General features: G+C 43.6%; 2 protein-coding genes across 2 annotated transcripts in view; one reads left to right on the top strand and one right to left on the bottom strand.

Moving 5' to 3' along the window:
- The window catches only part of myo10 (myosin X), a 204,754-nt gene that overhangs the window by 166,687 nt on the left and 23,347 nt on the right, over positions 1 to 14,720 (top strand). The gene's annotated exons all lie outside the window — the stretch shown is intronic.
- retreg1 (reticulophagy regulator 1) overlaps positions 6,225 to 14,720 on the bottom strand; it is a 34,749-nt gene continuing 26,253 nt past the window's right edge. The window contains exons 7-9 of the mRNA XM_072363299.1: positions 13,233 to 13,303; positions 10,245 to 10,368; positions 6,225 to 10,175 (exon numbers count right to left, since the gene is read on the bottom strand). Of these exons, the coding sequence (XP_072219400.1) occupies positions 9,664 to 10,175; positions 10,245 to 10,368; positions 13,233 to 13,303 (707 nt within the window). The 3' untranslated portion in view covers positions 6,225 to 9,663. The remainder of the gene's footprint in view (positions 10,176 to 10,244; positions 10,369 to 13,232; positions 13,304 to 14,720) is intronic.

The following is a 14,720-nucleotide window of genomic DNA, read 5'->3' as shown; positions in this document are numbered from 1 at the left end:
GGAGGAGGGGGCCCGGAAGGAGAGGCCTGGAGCCGGAGCCGGTCTGGCGGATAGCCAAACACCCGGCAATGAGCCCTCCAGGGTCCCCTCTAGAGCAGGGACCGGCGCAGCTGGAGGCCGTGGCCCTGAAGGCTCTGAAGACTGTGAAGACTGTGAAGATTGTGAAGACCATGGCCCTGAAGGCAGTGAAGACCGGCCCTGAAGGCGGTGAAGACTGTGGCCCTGAAGACTGTGAAGATTGTGAAGACCGTGGCCCTGAAGACTGTGAAGACCGTGGCCCTGAAGGCGGAGAAGACCGGCCCTGAAGGCGGAGAAGACCGTGGCCCTAAAGACTGTGAAGACTGTGAAGATTGTGAAGACCGTGGCCCTGAAGGCGGTGAAGACCGTGGCCCTAAAGACTGTGAAGACCGTGGCCCTGAAGGCAGTGAAGACCGTGGCCCTAAAGACTGTGAAGACTGTGAAGACCGTGGCCCTAAAGACTGTGAAGACCGTGGCTCTGAAGGCGGTGAAGACCGTGGCCCTGAAGACTGTGAAGACCGTGGCCCTGAAGGCGGTGAAGACCGTGGCCCTGAAGGCGGTGAAGACCGTGGCCCTAAAGACTGTGAAGACCGTGGCTCTGAAGGCGGTGAAGACCGTGGCCCTGAAGGCGGTGAAGACCGTGGCCCTGAAGGCGGTGAAGACCGTGGCCCTAAAGACTGTGAAGACTGTGAAGATTGTGAAGACCGTGGCCCTGAAGGCGGTGAAGACCGTGGCCCTAAAGACTGTGAAGACCGTGGCCCTGAAGGCGGTGAAGACCGTGGCCCTAAAGACTGTGAAGACCGTGGCTCTGAAGGCGGTGAAGACCGTGGCCCTGAAGACTGTGAAGACCGTGGCCCTGAAGGCGGTGAAGACCGTGGCCCTGAAGGCGGTGAAGACCGTGGCCCTAAAGACTGTGAAGACCGTGGCCCTGAAGGCGGTGAAGACCGTGGCCCTGAAGGCGGTGAAGACCGTGGCCCTGAAGGCGGTGAAGACCGTGGCCCTGAAGGCGGTGAAGACTGTGAAGATTGTGAAGACTGTGGCCCTGAAGGCGGTGAAGACCGTGGCCCTAAAGACTGTGAAGACCGTGGCCCTAAAGACTGTGAAGACTGTGAAGACCGTGGCCCTAAAGACTGTGAAGACTGTGAAGACCGTGGCCCTAAAGACTGTGAAGACCGTGGCCCTGAAGGCAGTGAAGACCGTGGCCCTAAAGACTGTGAAGACTGTGAAGACCGTGGCCCTAAAGACTGTGAAGACCGTGGCCCTAAAGACTGTGAAGACTGTGAAGACCGTGGCCCTAAAGACTGTGAAGACCGTGGCCCTGAAGGCGGTGAAGACCGTGGCCCTAAAGACTGTGAAGACCGTGGCTCTGAAGGCGGTGAAGACCGTGGCCCTGAAGACTGTGAAGACCGTGGCCCTAAAGACTGTGAAGACCGTGGCTCTGAAGGCGGTGAAGACCGTGGCCCTAAAGACTGTGAAGACTGTGAAGACCGTGGCCCTGAAGACTGTGAAGACCGTGGCCCTAAAGACTGTGAAGACTGTGAAGACCGTGGCCCTGAAGACTGTGAAGACTGTGAAGACCGTGGCCCTAAAGACTGTGAAGACTGTGAAGACCGTGGCCCTGAAGACTGTGAAGACTGTGAAGACCGTGGCCCTAAAGACTGTGAAGACCGTGGCCCTGAAGACTGTGAAGACCGTGGCCCTGAAGACTGTGAAGACCGTGGCCCTGAAGGCGGTGAAGACCGTGGCCCTGAAGGCGGTGAAGACTGTGGCCCTGAAGACTCTGAAGACTGTGGCCCTGAAGGCGGTGAAGATCGTGGCCCTAAAGACTGTGAAGACTGTGGCCCTGAAGGCGGTGAAGACCGTGGCCCTGAAGGCGGTGAAGACCGTGGCCCTGAAGACTGTGAAGACCGTGGCCCTGAAGACTGTGAAGACTGTGAAGACTGTGGCCCTGAAGGCGGTGAAGACCGTGGCCCTGAAGGCCCTGAAGACCGTGGCTCTGAAGACTGTGACACTGGAGAGAGGAGGGGGGAGGCGCCCATGGCAGCCGTGCAGACCCCGGCCCGAAGAACTCCACCAGGGCGGTGGTTCCTCCTCCCAGACATGCGTCATATCACTCCCCATTGTGTCAACAGGCTTCTGGTGGAAAAAGTCCAAAAGGTTATTATTAAAATGATATTTTCATGACTTTCGTTCATATTTGCATTCATCCACTTGTGCAATGAGCCACCTGAGGTTTTCTGGCACTTCATCTTTCTTACGTCTCTCCGAAGGAAATGAATTCCTTTTTGGTTGTGTGTTTTGAGCTTTAAGACTTTCTAAAGCCTGATAACTCAGAGCAAGAAGATGCTGCCTCCTACAGCAGTCTTCAGCTGCTTTGTTTCTCTATGAGCCACGTCTGAATCTGACCACCAGGTTTCTCCTCGGCTCACTCGCTCTCTGCGTGATAACGCCTCCGTTTTGTCCGTTTTTCTAGATTTTTCTAGATTTCCTGTTGATATGACACATAGTTTATTCAAAGTTTGGATTTGATCAGTTGTGTGAATTTTCTGCAGATGGAATAAAAGTTAAATCACAAGGTCTGTTACGCAAGTTATTCTTTTAAATATGTTTTTATTGCTTAGAATTAAATAGTATTTACACAATCTGCAGAAACAGAAAGTACACATCATGGTTTTAACTGGAAACATGTTCAGTGATTACATGTAAGCAGGTAAATAACACTGATTAGATTGATTCTGTGAATACATTGTGTTATATTTAGTCTTATCATAAATTATCATCAGATATCACAATGCCTGACCCAAGAAATTTCATCAGTGTTTTATGATTTCAAGTCTGCTTTCAATAAAGTATCGAATGTAAGTTAATGACTAATCCTTAGAGGATGAACTACATTTAATCTTCTCTTTATTTCTGTAAGAAATCATTACATTTCCTCTGGTTATTGAACCAGAGTTTGGTTTTGTGTAAACTTTGACTTGGTTTGTTTGTAAGTATACTTTTAATCCAATGAGTCGTGTCAGATATTGTAATAAACTACATTTAGAATCAGGTGCGTTTCAGAGCAATGACGGAGATCTCCTGATGAAGTCGTAAAAACTGAAGAAAGGAAAGAAGCGAAAGCAGCAGCTGCAGCAGAGAAGAACTGGCTGCTGTTTGTGGCCTCGTGTCCACATTTTTAACAACTTTTTTGCCTCTCAGAGTATAAAAACAGCACATAAAATGAACTAAATTCATGGAAGCACAAACTCTGTTGTTTGTGGCTGATGAAGTGGGAAAGAAATGACAACACATACACAAAGATAAGATTAGTGGGGGAGGAGTTACCCGAGAGAACAGACTATAAGTAATGAAACTCGAGTTACTTTTCCACCCTGGAAAGAGTTTAAAAAGTGCAAAGTTCAGGGGCCAATAGATGACTCAGAGTGTCGCATCATGTGTTTTTCTATCCAGATATGCTTTTACTGCTTTGGCTGTGACTGGGATCACTGCTGGCTATCACACAGATTCCAGGTGGCATTACACGGAGAATCAATCTAAAACTTTCGTGGATACACTTGTACCCAAAACAATCGTTCTTAATTTAAAAAAGCATTTTTTCTGTCTTTTTTTGTATTTTTTGCGGTGTCTCTGCTGGATTTGTTGCCGACTCCCCTCCAGCTCTCTCTGCCTCTCAGTCCTTTCTCCTGCAGCTGACACTGTGTCGTGGCCTTTATGTTCATCCACAGAGCAGAGATAACAGATAGACTTCTGATCAGTGCGGCAGAACATCCTCATCATGACCAGAATTTATCATGTGACGCACATATAAAACTGGTTTCTAGGACCTTCGTAATATTGCTAAAAGGAAACATGTGGGCAGAGCTGCTGTGTGAGAGCAGGAAGTGTGTTTAACAGGTTGTCAACTCTTTCTAATATATTAGGGTTAACAGTTTGTCTTTTAAGTCAATTAAACAGATTATCTTATTGATTATTGCTTGTTGTCCCCTCTTTCCTGTCCTCTCAGCCCCCAGCTGGTCCAGGCAGATTCCTGGTTCTGGTTCTGATGGAGGTTTCTTCCTGTTAAAAGGGAGTTTTTTCCTGGCAGAGATAACAGATAGACTTCTGATCAGTGCGGCAGAACATCTTCATCATGAGCAGAATTTATCATGTGACGCACATATAAAACTGGTTTCTAGGACTGCCTTCTTTCACCTTCATAATATTGCTAAAATCAGGACCATCCTGTCTCAGGGTGATGCAGAGAAACTAGTTACTTCAGGACTGAACTACTGTAATTCCTTATTATTGGGCTGTTCCACAGACTCTCTGAAAAGCCTCCAGCTGATCCAAAATGCTGCAGCCAGAGTTCTGATGAGATCTAACAGCAGAGATCATGTTTCTCCTCATTGGCTCCCTGTTAAATTCAGAACAGAATCTAAGATTCTTCTCCTCACATATAAAGCTCTTAATGACCGAGCTCCATCACATCTTAAAGATCTCATACTTGTCGGGATGACGGGACGTTTGATAGAAAATTAAGTGCCGCCATTCCTACAATTTGAGGCCCATGTCGGAGCAGGTAACAGGTAACCCACCAGATTGTGGTGCAAAAAGCAGAGTTGTTCAGTGTGTTCTCCAGTGAGACAGTTTCTCTTGCTCTCATGAATTGCACAGACTTCACTGAAGACGCGTTTTCTCAGGACTGATGGGAAAAGTGCACAAAAAATCGTTCTTGACAGTTTCGCAAGTAGCGCAAGAGCTCAGATCTACAAATCCTGCAGATCTGAAGGGAGGGAACAAGGAAACATGTGGGCAGAGCTGCTGTGTGAGAGCAGGAAGTGTGTTTAACAGGTTGTCAACTCTTTCTAATATATTAGGGTTAACAGTTTGTCTTTTAAGTCAATTAAATAGATTATCTTATTGATTATTGTTACGGTCCCCTCTTTCCTGTCCTCTCAGCCCCCAGCTGGTCCAGGCAGATTCCTGGTTCTGGTTCTGATGGAGGTTTCTTCCTGTTAAAAGGGAGTTTTTTCCTGGCAGAGATAACAGATAGACTTCTGATCAGTGCGGCAGAACATCCTCATCATGACCAGAATTTATCATGTGACGCACATATAAAACAGGTTTCTAGGACCTTTGTAATATTGCTAAAATCAGGACCATCCTGTCTCAGGGTGATGCAGAGAAAGTAGTTACTTCAGGACTGAACTACTGTAATTCCTTATTATTGGGCTGTTCCACAGACTCTCTGAAAAGCCTCCAGCTGATCCAAAACGCTGCAGCCAGAGTTCTGATGAGATCTAACAGCAGAGATCATGTTTCTCCTCATTGGCTCCCTGTTAAATTCAGAACAGAATCTAAGATTCTTCTCCTCACATATAAAGCTCTTAATGACCGAGCTCCATCACATCTTAAAGATCTCATACTTGTCAGGATGACGGGACGTTTGATAGAAAATTAAGTGCCGCCATTCCTACAATTTGAGGCCCATGTCGGAGCAGGTTTTTTCCATCTAATTATCCTGCTCACCTTGAACAGGTTGTCAACTCTTTCTAATATATTAGGGTTAACAGTTTGTCTTTTAAGTCAATTAAATAGATTATCTTATTGATTATTGCTTGTTGTCCCCTCTTTCCTGTCCTCTCAGCCCCCAGCTGGTCGAGGCAGATTCCTGGTTCTGGTTCTGATGGAGGTTTCTTCCTGTTAAAAGGGAGTTTTTTCCTGGCCGGGGGATTGGATCAAAGAGAAGTTTTGGTGCAGTCTGTTGGTTTCCTTTTCAGCCATTTTGAATTTTCTTTATCCCAGAAGGGAAATGATATATCTGCAGTGTTCATTAATATGAAAGTCATGCTATTGTCATAGATAAAGAACTAAATAAATTGATCAAATAAAAGCCCAGACAAACAATTAGAAAGTTAAAGTGTGGCACGATGTCAGCCTGTAACCCAGGTGATCTCTCTCAGTGAACAACATGGAACAGCTCAACATCCGAGAGCTTCCCCTCCCAGAGACTCACCCAGGACCACCCCATGTGCCGCCCCCCTCCCCCACTGCCGAATTACCTTCCTGCTTTATCTAGCCTCGAAAACAAGGCTGAGTCCCTGTTCTTAAGGTGTGCCGGTGTTGCAAAATAATCCAATGAACCTATTTCATGTAAGAACAGTCATTAGTTTGCAGAACATCTTCTTAACAACAACCATGGTCCAATAAACGATGCGGCCCACTGCTTTACAACATTTTATTGACATTTTTTGTGTTAAATTACATAAAATTACATTTTGTTAATGTGGTTTGGGATTTGCAGGCACTACACAGTCCTTTTAGGCGCCACCAAACATATGTAATCTTATCAAGATATAAGGCATAACATGATTATTTCAATACTTTATACATTGCTGTGTGTCTGTATGTTGAAACCAAGGTCTATTCATGTGAAAAGCATTTTGAGGAAAGAAAAACACAACAATGTGCATTTGGTGGCTCCACAGCAGATGTGCGACATCCTTACAGATGTTTCACATCCTTACAGATGTGCATTGTTAAAGAAAAACGAAGGAGCAACTTGAAAATACACAAGACCAAATCATTTCACTTCCAGTGCGATTAAACAGCATTTTGAATGAATATGGGTATTAAAAGGATGAAGAGCAGCAATAAACGTGAGCTTTTGAGGTTACTTTTAGCTCTAATCAGTTGTTTCATTCGCACTCAAGCAGGATTGAACAACTCTGCATCAGCGCTCTTCTGCTTGAACAGTATTTACCAGACCTGGAAACCTGTTTCAAGGAAACACAAGCAGCCTGGACTGAACTATCGGAGGCCTGGGAGTGTCCACATGATGTCACATGGTGTCACTGATGTGCAGCCAAGCCTCCACTCAAGGTCTAAAATACATAAAAAGTCTCTCCAAGGAGCTCAGTGCTGCTCTGACTATAATATGACTCTGGGATGAGCTCAAAGGTCGATGCTTTGGTTTTACTTTGGGACTTTTCTGCCATCTAGTGGTCAAACATGGTTAAACGCTGCTTTAAAATTGGATTTTTATCAGTTGCTTTGCTGATAAACAACTGTTTGATGCTAAGAACGTCAGATGGAAACCAAATCGAGACAAAAATAATGGTTTTCTTTGCAAGTTTGCTTTGGTACTGGATGTTTAAAACTTTTCTAAACAGTGACACGTAGAGCTGAAACTAAAAGAAATAAAGATTAGCGTAAGATCATATTAATCTATATAGTTTTAACTGCATTTCTTCCGTCTCGTCAGACACATTCCCCCAAAGTAAGCCACCCACAAGCTTAAGTCCCGATAAGAAGAACTATTTATTGTGTTCGTTGGAACGAAACCAGATTTCTTAAATGCAGTCTGTTATCATAACAAGACACAAATAGGCCTAAATGCTCTGTACATCCTCCAGAATCCACTGTAAGTGTACATTAATACACCAGAATTCACCATAGAGCTGCTCTCGTTCACATATTTTTATATTTAGTTTGTCAAAAGACTGAAGGGGTCAGAAACATTTGACAAAAATCCCCATTTAAGCAGCCTGCAGACACCGTCTGTGCAGTGAATTCAGCTGGCAGGTGAGCTCCGACAGAGAAAGTCTGTAGAACTAACCATAGCTCCACTAAAGTGTGCCTGAGCCCATACTGATTGTGTTGGGGGACGATCTGATGCTTTCCCACATTAAAACACAAGAAACCCACAGGCTGGAGGCACTGGAAGCAAACTTAGACGTTTAAATGTATTCAGATTTCAAAGTGAGATTTCCACTGCATGTTGCAATAAAATAAAACTCCCTTAGAACTAAATAAATGACAAAAATAAGGTATTTAAATATAAAAGGAAAATGAAAAACAGATATAAAAGTTTCCTTCCTGTTATAGAATATTTTTAGCATTTGGAGCATTAAAGCATTCATTGTGTGGTGATTGTCATCCAATCACTGCCTGTGGAATTTGGGCTTTTTACAGTTTTAAGAATCAATAGAAACGAGTGATTTCAGCAGCGGTTGGAGAGTTTTCAGGCTAAGTCCAGTCAGTTGTAGGATGGATCGGAAGTTTTTCCACAAACGTTTTCCACATCCAAATATTGATCTATATAAAGCAATAAAAGTACACATTCAGGCTTGGATTTCAGCTCTTTTTCTGTAATATTTGCACTGTTTGTATGAATTGTATGAATTAAATCTTAGTTTTCAGCATTTTAAATGTGTCACGTTACTCCAATTTCAGCATTTATAAGCAACACAATAATTAAGTGGTTAGCAACAATAATGTAGCTGCAGGTGACTATTTTTACTGTAAAAACGATCACATTAAATCAATTATGAGCCACGAACATGTCACAGATTTTGGGTTGCATTGATTTATTACCTAACGTATTTCTTTTCAAAAACTGCATGACGTGTGAACAAAAAGAAAAATAACTGAAGTTAGTTTAAGGGAATAAGCAGTTAAACAAGACGCTGTGCGCTGGATGTTGCTGATAATCATCATTAATTAAACTCACAATGGTGCAAGATGCATTTTGAGGGTAAAAGGTGTTCAGAAACACTTCATTTGCTTCCAGAACACCACATTAAAATATTAAATCTCACTTGTTAAACATGATCTTGGTACTTTAAAAAGCCAAACGTAACCGTAGCAACTGATTCAAAGCAAGAGCCTATCATGCTGGGATCAGACCACACGATACTTTTCTCTTAAAACAGCCGCTGCTGCGGAAAAAGTCATAATTCACGCTGTATTAAAACCCATTTTTCTGGACTCTCCTTGAGGTATGAAATAGTTTTAATGCAGTCACATCAGACTGATTAACCAATCAGAAGAGTGCATGAGACTGTCATCAGACAGGCTTAAACTGGGCCGGGTGCAAATTTGTACTGAACATTCACAAATCTGAGCACAACTAGAAGCTAAATAGTTACTGAGCGTTTCAAGGTAAAAATGCTAATATTGATTCATTTATCCACTAACCATCTCCGCTGCTCTTGGCCTTGAGCTTCTCCACCAGCTCTGGACTCGTCTGGCTCAGATCTACAGTCTTCTCCATCAGCTTTTTGCTAACTTCTCCTCGCAGTTTGCTAGTTTTTCTGCTTTCAAAGACGTCACGTGCAAATTAACTGCACATCTCCAGCCTCCGAGCAGCTGGGATCGGCTCCTGAGATCAGTTTACGGGCCTTTCTGAGGATGGAGAGGAAGCAGAAATCCTCCACCAGAGCACAGATAGTAGCTAGTTTAGCTGTTGGAACATATCAAAACAACTTCTAAACAGGTAAATAAGGTCGAAAAACGAGATTTTTAGCTTCTTTGTGAGTGGATAAGTTCTTTGAAAGTAAACTATTTTTGGCTGTAATATCAAATTTAGAGGCTTTTAAGGTTTTTAAGAAATTCCAGTCCAGTTGTCTTAGCTTAGCACTGAGTTTTCCAGCTTCTAGCATGTCTCAGATTCTCCTCATGTGACTTTATGCACAGCCTGGACGCCTGGTCCTTTGGGCCATTATCAGGTGCATATGGTGCAGTTTGATCTCAGCATTTGGCTGACAGGACATTTGTGAAAATGTTAGCGCTACCAGACAAAGATAAATGGAAACATTTTGTCACAACCGTCTCCCCTCCACATGTCCTCTGTGAGCCGTTAGCCTCCCCGCAGAACTTCCATCAGTGGCGGCTGAGCAGCTTGGAGAGGAATCCAGAGGAGGCTGGCTTGTCGGTCTTGACCTCCTCTTTGGTCTTCTTCTTCTCCTCTCCCAGACCCAGCTCTCCTTCCAGTTGCTCTAACTCCGACTGGTCCAGCAGCTCAAAGTCCTCCACCTCGCTGTCCGACTCCTCGGCGAGCTCCAAAAGTCGGGCCGACTCCTGGAGTCTTGACGGCTCGGGGGCTTCGCTCAGGGCGAAGCCGACCGCCGCTTCTATTCTCTCCTGGATGGCAGCTGTGACTGCGGCTGTGATGGCGTCGCCGGCCATCTGGTTGACCAGAGCCAGGGCGTTATCGGAGGACGGATCCTGGTGAGGAAGAGGTGTTGCACGCTTTAATTTGGCCGGCTGCTGGCGCTGAGGTGGGGGTGCAGGCAGGCCGAGGCTATCGTCGTCATCGCCGTTGGTCGTTGTGCCATTATCAAGGGAAGGGAATTCCAGGAGGCCGCCGGTGAAGGCCTCCTCTTTGTCGAGGTCTGCGAGGTGAAAGAAGGCGTAAAGAAGGAGCACATAAAGCGTTTACATCAGGGGAAGCTGAGGCGTACCCTCTGAGTTCTCCGTCTGCGGCGTGTGTCCCTCTGACAGGTTGAAGGTGCCGTTGTCCGTCCACGTCAAGTCAGACGCCTCGGTGTCCGACACGGACAGGTCTTTACATGCCGTGGAGTCGAGCTGACGGAGAAAAACACGAGGAGAAGTCAGGCTTAAAGTCCCAGTAAAAAGTTGAATTAAGTAGAGAGAAGTGACGACATCTTAATGGAAACAGGCAAAGTTTCCTCTAACTATTATCTATCCATATCTATCCATCCATCTATCCCTCCGTCCATCCATCCATCCATCCATCCCTCCATCCATCCATCCATCTATCCATCCATCCATCTATCTATCCATCCATCTATCCATCCATCCATCCATCCATCCATCCATCTATCCATCCATCCATCCATCTATCCATCCCTCCGTCCATCTATCTATCTATCTATCCATCCATCTATCCATCCGTCCATCCCTCCATCCATCCATCCCTCCGTCCATCTATCTATCTATCTATCCCTCCATCTATCCATCCATCCATCCATCCATCCATCCCTCCATCTATCCATCCCTCCGTCCATCTATCTATCTATCCATCCCTCCATCTATCCATCTATCCATCCATCCATCTATCTATCCCTCCATCTATCCATCCATCCGTCCATCCCTCCATCTATCTATCCCTCCATCCCTCCATCTATCCATCCATCCATCCATCCATCTATCCATCCATCCCTCCATCTATCCATCCCTCCGTCCATCTATCTATCTATCTATCCCTCCATCTATCCATCCATCTATCCATCCATCCATCCATCCATCTATCCATCCATCCCTCCATCTATCCATCCCTCCGTCCATCTATCTATCTATCCATCCCTCCATCTATCCATCCATCCATCTATCTATCCCTCCATCTATCCATCCATCCGTCCATCTCTCCATCTATCTATCCCTCCATCCCTCCATCTATCCATCCATCCATCCATCCATCTATCCATCCATCCCTCCATCTATCCATCCATCCCTCCATCTATCTATCCCTCCATCCCTCCATCTATCCATCCATCCATCCATCCATCTATCCATCCATCCCTCCATCTATCCATCCCTCCGTCCATCTATCTATCTATCTATCCCTCCATCTATCCATCCATCCATCCATCCATCCATCCATCTATCCATCCATCCCTCCATCTATCCATCCCTCCGTCCATCTATCTATCTATCCATCCCTCCATCTATCCATCCATCCATCTATCTATCCCTCCATCTATCCATCCATCCGTCCATCCCTCCATCTATCCATCCATCCCTCCATCCTTCCATCCATCCATCCATCCCTCCATCCCTCCATCTATCCATCCATCCCTCCATCCCTCCATCTATCCATCCATCCCTCCATCCATCCATCCATCCATCCATCCATCCATGTCTAAAATAGTTAATAGTTGCTTCTCTTTAAATTCAGGTATCTACGATAAATTCACACAAAAGATCAAAACAAATCAATGAATTACTGAATAAATGAACAAATGACTGAATAAAGTAATTCATTAAATTAATCACAATTAATTAATTTAGTAATTAATAAATAAATGAACAGATGAATGAATGAATGAATACATTAATGAATAAATTAATGAATTAATTAATAAATGAACAACTGAATGAATAAAGCAATTAATTGAAAATTAATTAATTTAGCAATTAATGAATAAATGAATGAATGAATGAACGAATGAATGAACAGATGAATGAATGAATGAATGAACAGATGAATGAATGAATGAATGAATGAATGAACAGATGAATGAATGAATGAATGAATGAACAGATGAATGAACAGATGAATGAATGAATGAATGAACAGATGAATGAATGAATGAATGAACAGATGAATGAATGAATGAATGAATGAATGAATGAACAGATGAATGAATGAATGAATGAATGAATGAACAGATGAATGAATGAACAGATGAATGAATGAATGAATGAATGAACATATGAATGAATGAATGAACAGATAGATGAATGAATGAATGAATGAATGAATGAATGAATAGATGAATTAATGAATGAATGAATGAACAGATGAATGAATGAATGAATGAATGAATGAATGAATGAATGAACAGATGAATGAATGAATGAATAGATGAATGAATGAATAAATGAATGAATGAATGAATGAACAGATGAATGAATGAATGAATGAATGAATGAATGAACAGATGAACAGATGAATGAATGAATAAATGAATGAATGAATGAATGAATAGATGAATTAATGAATGAATGAATGAACAGATGAATGAATGAATGAATGAATGAATGAATGAACAGATGAATGAATGAATGAATAGATGAATGAATGAATAAATGAATGAATGAATGGATGAATGAACAGATGAATGAATGAATGAACAGATGAATGAATGAACAGATGAATGAATGAACAGATGAATGAATGAATGAATGAATGAACAGATGAATGAATGAATGAATGAATGAACAGATGAATGAATGAATAAATGAATGAATGAATGAATGAATAAATGAACAGATGAATGAATGAATGAATGAATGAATGAATGAATGAACAGATGAATGAATGAACAGATGAATGAATAAATGCACGCAGACATGCACAGAAGCCTGCTGTGGTAACTGCTGAATGTGCTGTATGATCAACAGCTGGCCACAGCTGGTTTATTCTATGACTCTTTTCAGGTTAAAAGTTCATGTTTTCACTGACTGGCGCAGACTCACGAACCTGCGTGCAAAACATCGACTTCATTTAAGCAAAGATAATAACAAGGATCGAGTCTTCAGCCAATGTAAACTGCAATATCTAAAAGGCATTTTGTTGGCAGGAAGTTTGGGGCACGCATCGATGCTTATGAGCATCATGTGTGGTAAATTTCATTAGCTTCAGCTGGACCCCTGTCAGCCAACAGAGAAATAATTCGATTGGGAGGAGAAGATGAATCACGAACCTTGGGAAACATGGAGGAGAGGTCCGACTCGATGCCCTCTTTCTCAGTCTGAGCCTGAATGAGCCTCTTCTCTGAAAGCAAGCAAACAAGGATCAGACTAATCCAGTGTTCTGGTGGAAGATTAGATGGAAACAAATAACACGAAGCTGTAGATTGTTTACAGCCCAACAACTTGACCGTCAAAGTTAGGGGTCGGTGTTTTTAACTGACTAAAATAGAAGGTCAAGCTCGGTGTAAACAGAAAACAGCCACAAACTATGCTCATAAAAGTAAAGTTTACCCCTCCAGGGTTGAAATATTTCAATGTCCAACCCTCAACACCTGACCGACACCTCAGATAAGCCAAAGCAGAGCTCAATAAAACACCCTTTATCCCTTTATCAGGCCCCTCTCTGTGGAACCAGCTGCCAGTAAATGTCCGGGAACCTTTTCCACCTTAAGATCAGGCTGAAACTTTCCTTTCTGATGAAGCTTATAGTTAGGGATGGCTCAGGTGAGCCTGAAACATCCCATAGTTCTGCTGCTATAGGCCCAGCCTGCTGGGGGGCCTCATCTGTCACCTTTCCTCACTTTGCTCTTTTCCCCCTGTTTAATTTCTCAAATGATTTTCTGTCCATGTGACATTATTGTGGTTATTAACTTGTGTTTCCCTGTTCCAGCAGGTATCCTTTGAATGGTGTTATGGTGTTTTTCCCCCCTCTTTTCCCTCTTTTCTGTCTTCTCAAACCCCAGCTGGTCGAGGCGGATGGCCACCCTTCCTGGTTCTGGTTCTGCCAGAGGTTTCTTCCTGGTTCTGCCAGAGGTTTCTTCCTGGTTCTGGTTCTCCCAGAGGTTTCTTCCTGGTTCTGGTTCTCCCAGAGGTTTCTTCCTGGTTCTGGTTCTGCCAGAGGTTTCTTCCTGGTTCTGGTTCTGCCAGAGGTTTCTTCCTGGTTCTCCCAGAGGTTTCTTCCTGGTTCTGGTTCTGCCAGAGGTTTCTTCCTGGTTCTGCCAGAGGTTTCTTCCTGAGTCTGGTTCTGCCAGAGGTTTCTTCCTGGTTCTGGTTCTGCCAGAGGTTTCTTCCTGTTAAAGGGAGTCGTTCCTTTCCACAGTCCCTCAGGCTCAGGACGGGAGATTGGACTGAAGACAAGTTTCGGTCCAATCTGTTGGTTTCCTTAGCTCGGATATTATTTTTGAATTGGCTCCATATGAATTAATTGGATTATGATTACAATGAATTGAATTCCAATTGGCTTGAATTGGACTTTATTACTTAAGTGCCTTGAGATGACAATTGTTGTAATCTGGCGCTTTATAAATAAAGTTGAATTGAATAGGACTTCTTAATTTTGACCCTTTTACTGTGCCATAGTCTCATCATGATGCCAGTTCATCTGAAAATGTTGAGCAGCTCACTTAATTCAACAGTTGGCAGTTATTTTATTCACACTCACGGTCCCAGCTTTATTAAAGATGGATTTATTGTTGCTTTACTCTAACACCGACGGTCAT

The sequence above is a fragment of the Leuresthes tenuis genome, unplaced genomic scaffold (assembly GCF_036924035.1).
Source record: "Leuresthes tenuis unplaced genomic scaffold, fLeuTen1.0.hap1 SCAF_14, whole genome shotgun sequence".
In the NCBI taxonomy this organism is placed as follows: domain Eukaryota; kingdom Metazoa; phylum Chordata; class Actinopteri; order Atheriniformes; family Atherinopsidae; genus Leuresthes; species Leuresthes tenuis.
The sequence above is the reverse complement of the archived record's forward strand: the minus strand, read 5'-3'. Positions and strand labels throughout refer to the sequence as shown.